Source organism: Epinephelus lanceolatus, chromosome 16 (genome assembly GCF_041903045.1).
Source record: "Epinephelus lanceolatus isolate andai-2023 chromosome 16, ASM4190304v1, whole genome shotgun sequence".
Classification (NCBI taxonomy): domain Eukaryota; kingdom Metazoa; phylum Chordata; class Actinopteri; order Perciformes; family Serranidae; genus Epinephelus; species Epinephelus lanceolatus.
The window spans coordinates 20,654,864-20,671,104 of NC_135749.1; the positions used below are offsets into that span (position 1 = coordinate 20,654,864).

The following is a 16,241-nucleotide window of genomic DNA, read 5'->3' on the forward strand; positions in this document are numbered from 1 at the left end:
ACATCTGAAATACTTTACCTTGCTTATGAAAAACAGATGAGACTGAAAACTGTCCTTGATGCAATTACATCAAGCAGTGTAAAATTATTTTCAAACAACTGACTGTTACAAAGTGACTATTCAAACACTCCCAGCTGGACTGTGTGTCTACTTTCTGTCTGACATCATCATTAAAAGACGTACAGTCCATGTGTTGAGTCTATTTCTAGGTGACATCTAGCTCAAGATACAAACCATTTGTTACTGACTGCAGAATAAATGACGGAGTGCTGCTTTCACTCAGGTAATTATGATTATATTGTAGATAAGTTTACTTATAAAACTGGAATGAAATTTGTCTGCGCTGTTAAGATGATTCTCAAACAAACCCAAATCTCCCACAGAACACAACAGCTGTAGTTTGTGTGGTTTGCCTCTTGTACCTTTTGAAACTACTCCAGCACTAAACACTAAACAGTATCTAAGGATGGTGGTACCACTGGGAGATTTTTTTTTACCTTTGTATTCCAGGTGAAATCCAGTGTAAGAAACAGACCCGTCACTGCGGAATGCTAAATGCATGGTATTCGAACTGCTCTCTATCCGCTCTGGGAGTTTGCTGTCCTGAAAGCTACCAATCAGAGGACTGTTGCTATCCGGACCGTCGTAGATATACAGGAAGTCATAGTTTGGCTCAATGTTGAAACTAGAGACAGATGAAGAAAGAGACACAGATTGGGACGAGAGGTAGGGGAGGAGCAGATGGGGAGAAAAGCACAGAACGCTGAAATTTTAGGATTGATTTTCTATCAGAAAACTGGTTATTTACAGAGTTGTTTCTGTTCTGTATACTAGAAAGTAGGGGTTGCATGCATAAGGATTGTTTTCATTGATTTTGAATGGACAGAAGTGCAAGTGTCCTGGACTGAGAGGATTTTGCACTGGCAACTTTGTTCTTCGGGTCTTCGAGCTCTGGTGTTTCATTTTGCACACCAATCAGCTTGTTGTGCTAACCTCAAAATTAATCTAGACTTCACCGCAACTTGACTTGCGGACTTTGCGGGCCATTCCTGGAAAGTCAAGGAGTACAAATCTACAATTCCTTCAGTCCACATATGGCCTAAAACGGACTTTCTGCAGACTTCCAGAGAGTCCGCTTAGGGTGCAGACTTCAGCTGACTTCCCTGATTTAATTGTCCACAATTCATCACAATATAGATGTGACATTGTATTTTTTTTTTTTTCAATAGCAGGCTTAGAAAAACAAAATGTATGCTTATGTAAAACAGTTACTGTAAAACAGTTACTGCAGGCCAGAAATAATATTACAACAAAATGATCTTCTGATGTAACTAATTTTTGAATGTCTACAGTCTTACAGAAATTAATTCTGTTCACTCACAAAACCATCCTATACATGGGATTTATAATTTGTAATCTGCATAGTCAGATGAAAAGACAATATGAAAGTAATGACAATGATTGTTATCGTCACACGAAGGTTTCCATGGCAATGAGTAAAAAACAGTCTCGAGGGCTGTCTATCAGCAGCCCCTTTAAAACTGCCAGATTTTCGGCAAATGTTGGGCCATTTTGCCGGCAAGCTGCGAGCGTTTATACACACAGAAGCGGAACGATGAGTTGATTAATTAATCAATTAAAGGCTAAAATGCCCAGAAAAAAAAGAAAAAAAAGGGGCTAGTGGCTTGTGGTCTCTGATGTTGCAGACTTTACATGATTGACAGTAAACTTGTCACAGTACATACAACTGAAATCCGCAAGGGCTCAACTCTTAAGTCTAGAGGGTGGACATTTGGATGCAGCTTCAGTGAATGTTGCTGTCCACACGGACCTCATGCTGCTGAACTTTGGCTCCACGTTACGTACATCTACATACAATGTATTCTGCTTGCACCGGACTGTGACCCCCGGGCCACGACAGTTCGGCATGAATACACGAACTAAGAACCCTTCTAGAGAGCATGTGCAAAAGGTTCCTGAGAGCAGATCTGAGGAGCGTTTTCAGAATAGTGAACAGTAGCAGTTAAACTTTCACCTTTACAAAAACAGTGGCTAGGTCCCAAATTTTTTGAAGCACTCATACAGTGAAAAACAAAAGCTGCCGTTGACAGTTTTTGATCAAATTACACTAAAAAATGAAGCATTCTGGAGGGTAAAAGCCATTATCGTCTGGCATTGAGTCTTAGGAGAATGAATCTTATTGATTTTGGTGATCCTCTAACCTCACTTCTTACACCAAATGGTCAAAATTTCCGTGTGACCTAGTCCATTTTCATTCCACGTTTGTTTATAACAGGAGATGGGTCAAAGATTAGGTAAACTGACCCTTTCTTTTCAATGTTACTTAACCTAGTGAGAGTATTTCGGAAAAATCAAACAAAACCCAACACACACATCAGTGCTCAGCAAACCCACCCTGGATAAATACATTTTTGTAATTGTAAAAGAGGATTTGGATTGCTACGTAATAAAGCAGGTTACCTGATGAAGGCCAGTGACAGGACGTAGTCAGAGTTGACAGCGATGAGCCAATCGCAGTCTTTGGAGTGAGGGTAGGGATGTGGGTAGTTAGGAGACAGTATAAATCCATTGGAGCCAGTTAGGTTTCCTCCACAAGGAGCTATGACAGGAACATAAGCAGGTAAACATTCATTCTAATAAAGTCTTGCATTACCAGAAAATGTGTATTCTCTCAAGCTTAATTACGCAGGATAAAAAATTATTTGGATTCACTCAACACCATTTATTTTAAATTGTTTTTAGCTAATCATAGTTATAAGACTTTCATTAATAAGCTGCAGTGTAATGTGGGCAGGATAATGGAGCAGCATCATGCTGCATGTATTAAGTAGCAAGTTCAGATCATTAAACATTATCTTCTTTACACAGCCCTCCCATAAGTCACTCACAGGCGTGTCCTTGAACAAGGTACTAAGCACTAAACGACTGCAGCTGTGCATGCAGCCCATCCATTGTATGTCCCTATAAATATATGGAAGCTGGACTTTTCACCTATGCAGACAGGCGGGCTGGGCTGCCAGTAGTATCTGTTATCCACTTGTATACAGGTGATTTTGTCGTCCCCCTGGAGCTCGTATCCTGGGTCACACTGAAAGGACACCGAATCCCCCGGCTCACGGCCATCTCCACTACGACTGCCATTCATTGGTACACCTGGGTCCCTGCAGGCTGTAGCTACTGAGCCTGGACAGAGCGAGACAGGGAGGGAGAGAGGGGACAGTGAGAAAGAAGAGCAAATGGAGGAGAAAGCGAGGAGGGCAATTATAAAAATCTGTGTCACACTGCATATCTATAGCTAATTAAGCTAATGCATTAACTCAGTGCATAAAATCAGTACTAATTCAAATAACTGTTTATTATCCGGTATTATGAAATATCTGTTAAGATAATTTCTGGCTGGTCAAATGAGTCTTTCGAAGAGAACTATTATGCACATTTGGGTTCTTAATTATGTGAAATATTGATATTCAGATTTTTATTCAAAAAGACCAGTGTTGGTCACAACGAGCTGGTCATTTTAAATAGATACTGCCATGTAAAAAGGCATTTTCATTTCTCACAAGCCCTGCAGTTTGTCTCAGATTATCTTGGTATACTTGCATTTTAGATTTTTTTTACTGAGACTATATTCCACCCATGCAACCAGTCCTACATACGATGGAATTAGGCAAAATATATTCAGAGTGGTCCCTAAAATCTTACACACATTAAATACACATGTAAAGAAAAATGATACAGGGATCTTCAACATTAGTAGGTGAACTCCTATCACAACTTGTCTCGTCTTCATAATTCATAATTACTTACTGGAGAACTGAATCGCGAATCCTGATTTGCTGATGTAAAAATCAGTCTCAAACTGAACGGTGACAGTGTTCAGGGTTGAGTGGATTCCCTCAGGTAGCAGAGACCCGCTGATCTCTGCCAAAGACATTTCATTTTCAGGTGGTCCATCCCAAACCTTCAGCATGTCGTGGCTGGCTTCAGTGTCAAAGGCCAAGAACTGGAGACTGTAGATCGCCGTAAAAAAACATATGAACCCAATTGAGATAATTGTCATCTTATTTATATTATAATATTATAAAAAAAACACTCTGTCAAAGAAGAATATTTTTCAAGATCGCATTTTCACGTTTTTAAGTAGGCACTAAAATGAATGATATTGTTATTTTAAAGTGGAAATAGACACTTTTCTGCATTAGCTTATCATTGTGAAGTAAATGTTGATTGCACATTGTAATGATAATAAAATAATGACAGCACTAGCACTTAGACTGGTTCCATATAAGCCTCGCTTTTACCATGCAATGCTGTCTGCCACTGGGTACAATCTGCAGGGAAAAGCGTGGCAACCAAAATAGGAAAATGATAGTGCTTTAGCTTTTTCCCAGTAGCAATCAGCAGCTATCCCCAGTTACCAAGGAGTATCAGTGTAAGTTCTTTGCAGTGACTATCCCCAGTAGTGGAAATGGCGGATGGTGGAACAACAGAAGTAAATGTGGAAACTCTACCTGGTTGGCAGTTGCAAACAAAAGTACCACTTGAAAACACCAGGGGGAGTTGAAAACTTTTCTGATTCCACTTTAACTTTACGACTTGGAAGGTTTTGGGTTGCAGACATTACCTCACAATGTTTCCTGAGTCCACCTCGATGGTCCAGGTGCAGCGCAGATTATTGTCATAAGGAAAAGGATATCCAGGGGAAAGGATCCTCCCTGAAGACTCCCCTTTAAAACGGCCGCCACACTCCGCTATAGGAAGCACACACACAGGTCAAAGACAATAAAGACGGTTTATATCTACCAAGATAGAAATGTCACTGTATATTATGTGTCTATTTGTCTGATCAGCACAATTGTGAAAACATCAACTCGGCCAAACCAGTGGGTAACTGATGAGTGTACATGTGTGTATTTAAGTGTGTGCTTGAGGTATGACAAGTCAACCAGTTATGTGACTGTGGCAATTGTTTATCAAGGCAATCAGATCCACTAGGTGCACCTCAGTAGCCACTGAGCAGTGATGAAACGATCACCACGAAGACAAATGGATCAAGAACAAAGCTAATGCTCCTTCTCTCTGTCTTTCTCACACACAGAAAAGAAGAAGAGAAGAAAAAGAAGAAGAAGAAGAGACAAAGTGCTGATCCTGCATTCATCCCTAAAGAAACCATCACACATTATATAACAGAAATAATTCCCCTTTCTCTCTTTGTCTCTCTCAGTTATATATTTTCACAATCTTCATCCCCTCTCTGCTCCCCCTCCCTCCCCTCATGTTCCTCCTCCCTCAGGCTCCCCTCCCTTCTTCACTGGAATATATTATCTCAAGTGATAGGAGCAATATTAAGAGTTGAGAAGGAGGGAAAAAAGAGGGAAGAATAAGGAAAAGAGAGACAAAAAATTGAGAGAACCAAGGGGGGTAAAGAAGGAAACACTACGAATAATAATAAGAAGCAATATAATATTAAGACTGGAGGTTAGCTGAGGTCATGACGTGTCACTGCTAAAATATAAAGTCAGAGAATATCAGCCAGTGGTTTTATGAGTCTTTCATTATTGATAGTGAGAAGGAGAGAGACTTATTAAGCTGAATTCAAAATCGGAAAGTTCACAGGCAACGATGAAGAAAGAAAGGTCCTTAAAACACTGGGCTTGCTGTTATGCTTATAACTCCCATCTGGAGCACAGCTGCAGCAGCCATTTTGTGTGTCACTCTGAGCAGGCTTAGCATTTGTTTGGGTTTAATTAGAGAATGTAATCATTCAACCAAATACCTACTGGGACGGACGGCTTCAAAATAAGCTTCAAGTACTATACAAATCAAGCATTTCAGGCACTATATAGCAACATACTGATGAATATGCGAGTGTGTGTTCTGGTGCCCTGATACTGCACAGCCACTAAAGGACCATTATTGACTTGTTGACATCAAGATTCAGAGCTGTGGTTTGTAATTCCCCATCAGTTAAAAGCCATGTAAAATTAATTAAAAAGGCAACAATGTTTTTATGAAATATTTACATTTAAGTCAATATTTGGAGTATTCACGTCCCAGTAGGTTTTATTGTTTCCATAAAATGGCCTGTGATATGATACAGTGATGTGTAGCAAAGCCAAATCGATTGAAATGTGTTTATTTATCCAGCATGCTTGTAAGTTAGCCATCTGTAGAGTAGGAATGACATAAATAGGGGTTAGAAACAAGCAGAGATACAAATATAACCCAAAGAGGTTGGATCTGTGTGTTCGTGCACGTGTGCAGGCATGTTGGAGTACAAAGCAGAGCATGGGGGAGCCTTCGGGAACAGAGAGCCAATCACCCACTGCAAGAAAGGAAATGGGTCAATTGGGCAGAGGGAGTCCAGGTGGTAAGCTGTCCTGAATAAATAGGCTTTTCATTGAGACTTTAAAACTACAGCAGTGTGTGATCTCATGAGTAAATCAAGAAGGTGATTCCACAGGAAATTGGCCTCCACCTGCTTTCTTTCCAGGTTGTTGAGTGAATGTCCTGTAGGCAAAGACCTTACATTAAGCGACTCTGTACTGTATCGTATAGCAGGACTTAAGGCTCATTTATACTCTCTACATATACAAAAACAGATTTGTCCATTTTAAACATCGTAACTGCCACTATAATATAAATGTGTAACATTTTTGACCAACTTGCATTACTTCTCCCCAAACAGTACCGCCTTCTTTAACATGTCTTCTTTGTGTCCTGTGGTTTTGTCTTGCTAGAACTATTGGCTACATTGCCTCCATGATCTCTGGTGGTACTCCTCCATTTTGCCCGTATTCATAAACGTTCCTAAAATGTGCACAAATATGAATGACATAAATGCAGAGTATGGACAAGAGGCTCTGTCCGTGCCCATAAACGTATTTAACATTGAGCATGAATGGGCCTTTAGTACATTTTTTCCTGGGGTCAGCTGCACAAAGCACCTTAAGCTTGCACCTTAAGTATGACATTTAAGGCTTACATGAAATACCTCGCCAATAACTGACTGGAAAGATCCCGCTGCACACAACCACAGAGCAATCATTAGTTGTAAAGGGGCTGCAAGAGTGCAGCTTTGGGAAGTTGAGTGATCTCACCCAAGGTGGTCATGATCATAAATCGACTTCTGATCAAATTTAAAGCGTGTCGGGTATCGGGTTCTTCCAGTGATGGAATACTCTTCAGGATGCTTTAATTTTTCTCATTTATCTCCATAAACTCAACCATGTTGGGGTTAAAATGGAGTCAGAGGTATTTCATGTTGTTGTCCTTACTTTGGTTACTAAAGTTCTTTGTGCAATGGTTCAAGAAACTTTAAGCAATTCTTTAAGTATAAGACCAAGATAAGGAGAAAAACTTAAATCCTTCAGTAAACATTTTAAGGAAAGCTTAAGGAGAAGACTTGAGGATGTTTTGCACAACCAATTTTTTCTCAAGGAAACCTTAACTCAGACTTTAAGGAAAATCTTAACTTATGGTGCTTCGTCCAAATGGTAAATTAGATATTGCAGTTTGAGAACACTTTGATGCCTTAACTAGTAAGGAAAGAATAACACTCGAAAGACAATAAAGTTTAAAAGTAATTCCGCTCAATCATTACTTTGCCCCACAATCAGTGTGTGGCAGTGCATTATCTGCAGAGACATGCCTAGTGCCTTTATTTTCTTCTTATTTTGGTGTGTGTGATTGGGACGTTTCAGGTCACAGTGCACATGTGAGGTCAGGACATTATAAAAAGGTAGTGACCAGGTGCTGGACCATAAGCAGCACGCATCCAAGAGGAAGCTACAAAAAACAGCACCAAAATAATGCAAGTAAAACAAGGCACAAATCTTAACAATTCCTGCATACTATACTTTTAATTATGCTCATTTCACTTTACACACATTCTGCTTTTGATTTTTGCGTTGAGCAAATGTGACAAAATCTCTGTTTTTAAATTGAAACCATTACCTTTGAAGGGTGTTGGGTAACTGCGCTGTTATTCAACATACACATGGATTAATGTCTCTAGATAGCAGCGCTATGAGCCACGCATCAAGGATAACAAAATGCAGCAATGGCAGTGAAAGCCAAAGCAACAATGAACCCTCCTCACCTTTCCCTCTCAAGCTCATTAAAGAGCGTTATTCAAGGTTCAACCCATAATTGAGTGTGTGTGTGCGCCTTTGTGTGTTTGTATACATCTGTGTGTGTTTGTGGTCCTTTCAGTGAGGCTCTTTTCAGAATGTAAAGGGCTACAAATAGCATACCGATGCAAGAAGGCAGAGGGTTATCCCAGGCTCTCCGTTCTCCTGTCATGCACTTCAGTGTTGAGGCTCCATGCAGAGTGTATCCGGGCTCACATCTGTATGTGATGCTGCTCCCGGAGAAATGACCTTGGTCATTGACCTTGAAGCCGAACTGAGGCACGCCTGGGTCCTCACAATGAGACAACTCAAAACCTAAAGAGAGAGAGAGAGAGAGAGAGAGAGAGAGAGAGAGAAAAGATCTATAAAGTGTGCACTTTTTAAAATACTCACTAAGAAACATCTAAGACTCACGAGAGAAACAGAATTAGCGTTGTTTAGGATGCACAACAATATTCCCTTAATATCTGGCACACTAACATATTCTGTTTATGAGCTTGATGATATCACAGATCCTGTTAGGCTTTCATCCAGATTTATTAAAAAAAAAAAAAAAAGCAGAGAGATACATGAGACATACAATATTAGGGGGGATACTGGAGCATATACACCTTATCCACTTTAATGTTGTTTTTCACAGTCTTTCTAAACTCAGTTTCCATGGTAATATCCAGCATGTTCTGTTTATTCATGTGCACAATTTTGGAGAAGGGGATATGAAGAGATATATAAATAGCTTATCCTTATAAGACCTTAACCAGGATTTGATCTACGGTATTACCTGGAAGACAAGTTGCGCCAGGATTTGAGTTATCTCCTTGAAGTATGCAGCAGGTACATGTCTAAACCCTTTAAAAAATGGCCATTTGCAAAGCTGCTCTCTCACTGTTTGGCAATCTGAACACATCAGCCATCATCCTGACATCTGGTGTGAATGATCGGCCATCTGAAAATGTTTTATGTATGTAAGACATGTGTAAGAAAATAAACAACCGTGCATTATTCATTGAATCATACCTCAGAGTTTTATAGAATTCCAGCCTCCGTAACAATAGACACAGTGAGGCAAGGAGTAGTTTTTCAGTGCTACATGTAAATAAATGTTCTTTGTTTGTACGGCAAACTAACTTCTGTCTGCATCAGTATGAGAATGTCGAGGTGCAGAGGGGTAAGTAATGCTCCGCTTTTCAAAGCGTTGTGTACATCATCCTGCACAACTCAATTTAAACAATTACATTTTCTAACTCCGACTTTGCATCTAAGAGGGCGCCGCCAAACGTGGGTGTGCTTTGGTGAACATCAGAGGACACCTTTAACACCCCAACCTACGCTGAAATCAGAGTGCCCTGACAGCTTTGTTAATCAAATGTGACACGTTTCATGTGATAATTTCATCGGTGGAATTTACAATCAGTTCTGTGATGGTTGCACAAATGGGAGCCATTTAGATTTAAATTGATTCTGTAAGTATTTTATATTTGTCAGGCATTAGTAAAGCCGTCACGTGGCATTTAATTGCTGAATTGATGTGATTCTCATACCGACTAGCTTTTAGCTCCGGTTTTATCTTTTTACACCACTTAACTAAAAGTGAGATGAGATGTAAATGTACTATAATCTCCAGAGGTAATTAAAAACAACTTGTCAGTGCCTCTACAGAGGGGACAGCTAACAAGCTACCCGAACAGTCCGACTAACCAATCCCAGCATGTGTTTGTGTTGCCATTTATGTTATTATCATGCAGTCCAGTTGTGCGGTGTAACAGGGAGGTGATGCAGATATGTTCAGTGTACATACTTTCACAGAGGAAAATGTTGCTGCACACACTAGTATTCCTTATCTCATCAAAAATAAATCAGCTTCTTATTCAGAGATGACTACATCGACCACATGACGATCTTTTGCAGTGCTCATAGGCTTCTCAAAGATTTCTCAACCCTGAAAACAGATAAAATATACAGAGTTGAGACTTGAATTTGATCACTGAGACAAATTTCTGGAATTTTGCAGGCTCATTTATAAGCCAATAAAACTGACTTTTGGATTTTAGGTTAGTCTCAAGCACTGTGCTGAGACAAGAGGAAGGATATTTCTCAGGAGCTGAACGTAAGAAGTACGAGAAGATGATTAAAATCTTGCGTTGGTGTTATATTGAGCTTAATTATGTCTAGGAGAAATAGAGTGAAAAAAGGAGATATCTAATTTTGCATTGTCCTTTCCTCTGGGTTCTACATATCAGCTTGATGCTTATTCTATATGCATGCAAGTAATATGTCTGTGGAGAGTGCATATGTTTTAGGGATGCACTGATTTATCAGCTGACTATTAGTATCGGCCAATGTTCACCTTGTAGACTGCCATCAACCTATCAGCAAATAAGATGACAATGCTGTAGTGGAAGTTGATGAGGTGGGTGTACTATGAGGTAAATGGGTGGGTAACTAAAGAAGAAGAGGGAATACTCTCCTATATTTTCCGAAGGCTTTTTGACTAATAGATGAGTATATTGTAAATGGCCAGAAAAATAGGTGGGGATGCCCTGTATATCTGCACATACGCTCCACTACTGGATGACATCCATAGATGATATAGTGGTCAGTGTTTTTCTGTTGTGTCACATTGATTTTGTGCAGGATAAAAAGCAGGGCTTGAGACTGAAGGCGTCTCGGCAAGAACTAGTTGTAGCTGTTAGCAGCTCATGGAGGTGTCACTGATGTGTTCAAACTCTATTCAGTGAAAATGAGTATCAGGCTGAAGGAAATTATAATGTTATCATGATACAGTCTAATAAAATTTAGTTTTGGCTTGGCAAGAAAGTTGAATACATGGTTGAAGGAGAGTTTTGTTGATGTTTTCACAGCAACATAAAACAGGTATTGGAGAGGGAATTGTGATAAATTAAATGTAGTAAAGGGCTTTTGAAGCACATCTTTTATAAAGATGTTTGTTTTATGTGAAAGAAGGTTATTATGTTAAAGGTCATGTGTGTATGATTGAATTTATGCTCATTCTAAGACACTATAATGACAGGCTGAGTGACTTTACAACAGTTCAGTTATATCTTTATAATGAAGATTTCTTTTTCTGGCACAAAAGCGGGAATAGATAACAACAAAAACAAAGTAAACAACAACAACAACAACTATACATCCACTACACATCCACTACATCCAGTATCCACTATGGAACTATCTCCAAAAAGATCTAAATTTAGACACACTTATCCATCAATGAATTTAAGGGCATCATAAAGAATGTGGTGACAGAGACATGTGCTCGTTTTTCTCGAGAGGCCACCATGGTTGAATAGTTGTTGTTTTATTGTGGATTTTAAATGTGTTTGGCTTCTACCTTGGCCAGGTCTCTCTAACAACGGCCAAATTCTTATTTTAAAGATTGTTATCGGCCCAGAACTACCCGATATTTTTTGAATACTTGAACCCTCTTGCAACAGTACATTAACTTGCAATAAAATTTAACCAGATTAAAAGTTTACACCCAGATTCCAAACTAGAGATATATATTAGCTTTTCTTTTATACCATACACAGTATATTCTTGGTTAGGGATGAACTCAGCCACACATTCAGGTTTTGACTAGTTAGGTTGTTCATTAGTCATTCATTCTGTTAGGGGTCACAAGGGGCTGGAGCCTATCCCAGCTGACATTGGGCGAGAGGCAGGGTACACCCTGGACCAGTCGCCAGACTAACACTGGGCTGACACATAGAGACAGACAACCATTCACACTCAGATTCACACCTACGGGCAATTTAGAGTCACCACTTAACCTAATCTGCATGTCTTTGGACTGTGGGAGGAACACCCACGCTGATGCGAGGAGAACATGCAAACCCTGCACCCCCCACCCTGGATTTGACCCTGGAACCCTCATGCTGTGAGGCAACAATGCTAACCACTGCACCGTGCCACCCTAGTTAGGTTGTGTGCATGTATAAAGTTTATGTTAATTATCTGTGTGTACTTACTGGAGTACACCAGTTTGAAGCCTTCCCCAGTACTTTCTGCATCACTGTAAAATTCCAGCCAAAGATGGTTTGAAGTGGAGATCAGCGTCAGGCCCAACATGGATGACCCTGTGAATGCTCCGAGAACGTGGGCTGTGTTGTCTTTACCATCATAAATCTATAATAACAACAGCACAGCACATTAGAGACGGAAATACCCACCAGTGAGGATCGTGCTCAGTTTTTAACGGCATGAATTGAGTCTTTTTCATCATCACTGATCAATTTTCGACACAAATGTCAGGAAGATTGACAGATGAATCATAAAAATGTGTGTGCATGTGTGTGTTTACCTTGAGTATATCCCCTTGGGCGAGATGGAAGGTTCGAGCAGAGATGTTGATGCCTTTCCCTGCCTGCACCTAGAGTAAACATGGAATCTAAATTAGGTTAATTCACTGACAAAGTAGACAACACGTACCCACAGATGTTTGGATATAAGTTATTAACCTCTGCTAATTTCCATAATGATTTTACATTTGTGCCGGAGTCTCTATTACCCTTAGTTTGGATGCACAGATTAGTTACCTGGATGCTGTAGATGCACTCGTGGTTGTTGTCATAGTTCATCGGATAGTTTGGAGACAGAAGGATCCCTTCGTTGTTTATGACCGAAGAACCACACTCCGCTGACGACAAATAAAGAAAGAAGAGAATAAAAAAAAAGATATGGCTTGATTGTTGTTAGATTTATAATGCTGTGGCAAGAAGGCAACAACACGTAGGACGATATAAACATCTGTTATGCTACAGAAAATGACTCACGTTAGAAACTTTCTTTTGAGAAAAAGTATTTTTTTTCGATCACACAATATAAAAGTTTTAGTTGAAGTACAAGCAGTTATAGAGAACACACAGTGTCCTCAGAGTGAAAAGATTTCTTCATTTTACAGAAGATGATTTCTTTTTTCCTTATAAATGGATGAATACGTCTAATGTGTGCTTGTGTGTGTGTAATTTAACAACCCTTTTAAACAGCTGTATTGTCAGCCATCGACTTCAGTGGAGGAGAATGGGCCGGCAGTAAAATCGAGAAACTAATTTACCTAAAGATACCCACTCTCAGCACTTCTCACATGTGCCGTCTATCTACAGTATCTACGTCCCTTTCCTCTCTTTTTTACCTCCCTCTCTCCCCCTCTCTGTGTCCCTACTGGTGTAATAGTCATATTACAGCTGTCATATCGTCAATAAATCACGCCGCTACAGTTTCCATTTAGAAAATTACCTCTCCACCCTCTCCCTCTTTCCTCTTCAACTCTCTCGCTCTTGTTCTTTCTCTCTGTCTCCCTCTCTATGAATAGTGCCTCCTTCACCCTCCTCTACTTCAGTCAACCTTCATCTTCCACTTCTCCCGAGCCTCCTCTTCTCCTCTCCCTCCTCCTCTTCTTTCCTGTTCCTCTTTTCCCTCCTGCTTCTGTCTCACTTCCCTTAACAAACGTGCTAAATAACAGATAATGCCCAGCAATAATAGAGAAGTTGAAAAAACAAGCCAAAGGCACGTTTGATTTTCTGAAAAAGCAAAGACACCTCTTTGGTACCTCTCCAACTCCCTTCTGGACAGTACCTTATGAAAACAATATGTTTGACTCATGAGGGAGGTAAAGGAAGCCTAATGTAAAACCACAAACACAGAGCACCAAAGCAATTTACACCTTTAAAGTACATCCCTTAGTTAATAAAAATCACCAAACAACACACAAAGCAAAGTCAAACACAAAGCACGATGCAAAGTTTGCAGTGCTAAGATATTAGAAAACGACACACAGGTCCAACCGTCCCTTCCCTCTCCTCTACACTCCTCCTTTGCGATGTGAACCACATCATGCAGCAATGCAACACAACACACGGGCACTAAATATAGCAAACTGCACTACACCATAGAACACAGCCAGACAACACCACCCACCACCTCTTTGCATTATTAGTCTTTGCACGTTGATGACAAAGAGCCAAAGACGTAAACCCTGGCGCTGCAAACATCACGCAAAGCTGAAAATAAGATTGGTGTTTAAAATATTCCCACCAGTGATCTAAAATTAAAAAGTTATATACTGTATTTGCTTTTCAAGAGCTGGATGGTAATGTCTGTCTCTGTGCACCTGTACAGTCCCACGCATCTCATAGCTTTGCTGAAAAGCCCTGTGAAGGAGTGCAGAAACATTCAGTGCTGTCTCTTTTGCTTTTTATATTGCCCTCTATTGATTCTACATTTGCACCCAAATGAAATCTCACTATACACATTTCTTGCTCACAAAGACCCTGAAGTTATGAGTACACGCTGTTGATCCTTGTGGGTAAATTCATCTTCTGCATTCGGCTTATTCTAACTATTGGAAGACAGTAGGTAAGCCCATCTATGGCGCCTGGGGAACAATTATGAGACTGGTGTTTCAGTCAAGGACAACTACTGCTAATACATCCAGAGAAACCCAACACAAGCGAAGGGAGAATAGGCAAACAGCACTGGGACTCAAACCATGACTGGTTGACACCATTTTCTCTCTGTTTTTTGTCATTATGGTTTCTTTAATCTTGGTTTCTTTCCACAAACTTGACCACTAGTGTATGTCCCACTTGACCAAAAGTCTTTCCAACTTGACAGCAACAGATGTTAGCTGTAAGAAGACCGACTGACTCATGTGAAGTATGTGTGTGAGTCCTTATTTAAAAAGTTTGTTATTGCATGCTTTCAAAATGAATTTTGACTCAAGTAAAAATAGTTTGTTGTATGAACTGACATAAAAGCTGACATGTTCATGATGTTATTTCAGTCAAAGCATTTGATATTTGTACCTATATGATAATAATTTCCAGTTTTATGTATGTTTGAAGAGTGCTATTCACACATCCAGCTGTCTCAGATGGAGGTGTGTTGGAAAATATCACTTGACTCTTTGACCAGAAAATCCCAATGCACTTGCTCAGCCTGACTAACGTTTTGGTCCATTGAGTTTAAATAGAAACTGCTTCACCCATTTCAAAGGTGTGCACAGGTGTGAAGGAATTAGTCAGATGTGGTTGTGTTTCTCAATAATTGACAACAACCTGTGAACCATATGTCACAAACCCCACAAATGAAGAACAAGGGAAGAAGAAAAACACAGGAACAACCTAGAAACCTCAGGCTCCTTCCACAATAAAGTCATCTTGCAAGATTATTTCTAAAGAATGCTGCTCTTATGAATGAACACATCGGCCTTGCAGCCTTCATAAATCATTTAAAATGTTTAACAATGTAACTCTTATGCTATGTATTATGAATTGGTCTATTGAGATCCCCATATCCATTATAGCATGACATGCCATGGTATCTCATCATTTAATCCTTTAGGGGACAGAGTTTGCTGTATGTGAAATATTTCCCATTTATAGGCATATAACCAATGCACTGCTGAGATAATGGGGCTTCAGCTAGGCACAACCATCTTTTCACACATTTCTAATAGTTTTGGAAAGCTATCTCGACGTGTATAGCGTTGTGCTTGCACATTTGCATAAAGAATGGACTATTGGCCTTGGCGGAGGGCGCCACTCTCCGAGTGCCCTTCTAGTTTCGGTTATTTTACCTTTAGGCTCTTTTATTTTTGCTTCTCTGCTGTGTACATTAATAAATTAATGACACAACTCAGAGTACACAAATTTTCCACCCAAGGTAAAAACCTTTTTAATTCTAATTGATACATCTTCACTGCAATTTGTGTTGCCTCGAGCGTGTGGTTATAGAGAGGTTCTTTATTCTCACATTTGTATGCATGTGCACCGCATCTAAATCCCACTTGATGTTTACTCCACATGTTTTGTTTTTGTTTACTGCTTACTCCACTGTCGATGACAAACTGCTTCAGTATGATCATTATGGATTAGAGTTCAATGTGGTGCATGACCCTATGACACAGTCAATGGTACACTGGACCATACCATAAGCCTTACTTTGTTCTGCCTCATCTGTCATTTTCACTCCCGTTTATTCAACACTTGAAAAGCATACAAAAACATTATAAATCCTAAACTGTTCAAGTGTTAAATGAAAAATTCTGATATTCATAATTCTCAGGGG

The 16,241-nt window shown here is 39.8% G+C and overlaps 1 protein-coding gene across 5 annotated transcripts in view; it reads right to left on the minus strand.

Annotated features, from left to right (window-relative positions):
• The window catches only part of LOC117263130 (CUB and sushi domain-containing protein 3), a 479,142-nt gene that overhangs the window by 87,525 nt on the left and 375,376 nt on the right, over window positions 1–16,241 (minus strand). For all 5 annotated transcript variants that reach the window (XM_033636295.2, XM_033636294.2, XM_033636293.2 and 2 more), the window contains 9 exons: window positions 12,710–12,810; window positions 12,475–12,543; window positions 12,143–12,299; window positions 8,277–8,468; window positions 4,646–4,772; window positions 3,829–4,031; window positions 3,013–3,204; window positions 2,482–2,620; window positions 498–685 (listed from right to left, as the gene is read on the minus strand). In XM_033636295.2, the coding sequence (XP_033492186.2) occupies window positions 498–685; window positions 2,482–2,620; window positions 3,013–3,204; window positions 3,829–4,031; window positions 4,646–4,772; window positions 8,277–8,468; window positions 12,143–12,299; window positions 12,475–12,543; window positions 12,710–12,810 (1,368 nt within the window). The remainder of the gene's footprint in view (window positions 1–497; window positions 686–2,481; window positions 2,621–3,012; window positions 3,205–3,828; window positions 4,032–4,645; window positions 4,773–8,276; window positions 8,469–12,142; window positions 12,300–12,474; window positions 12,544–12,709; window positions 12,811–16,241) is intronic.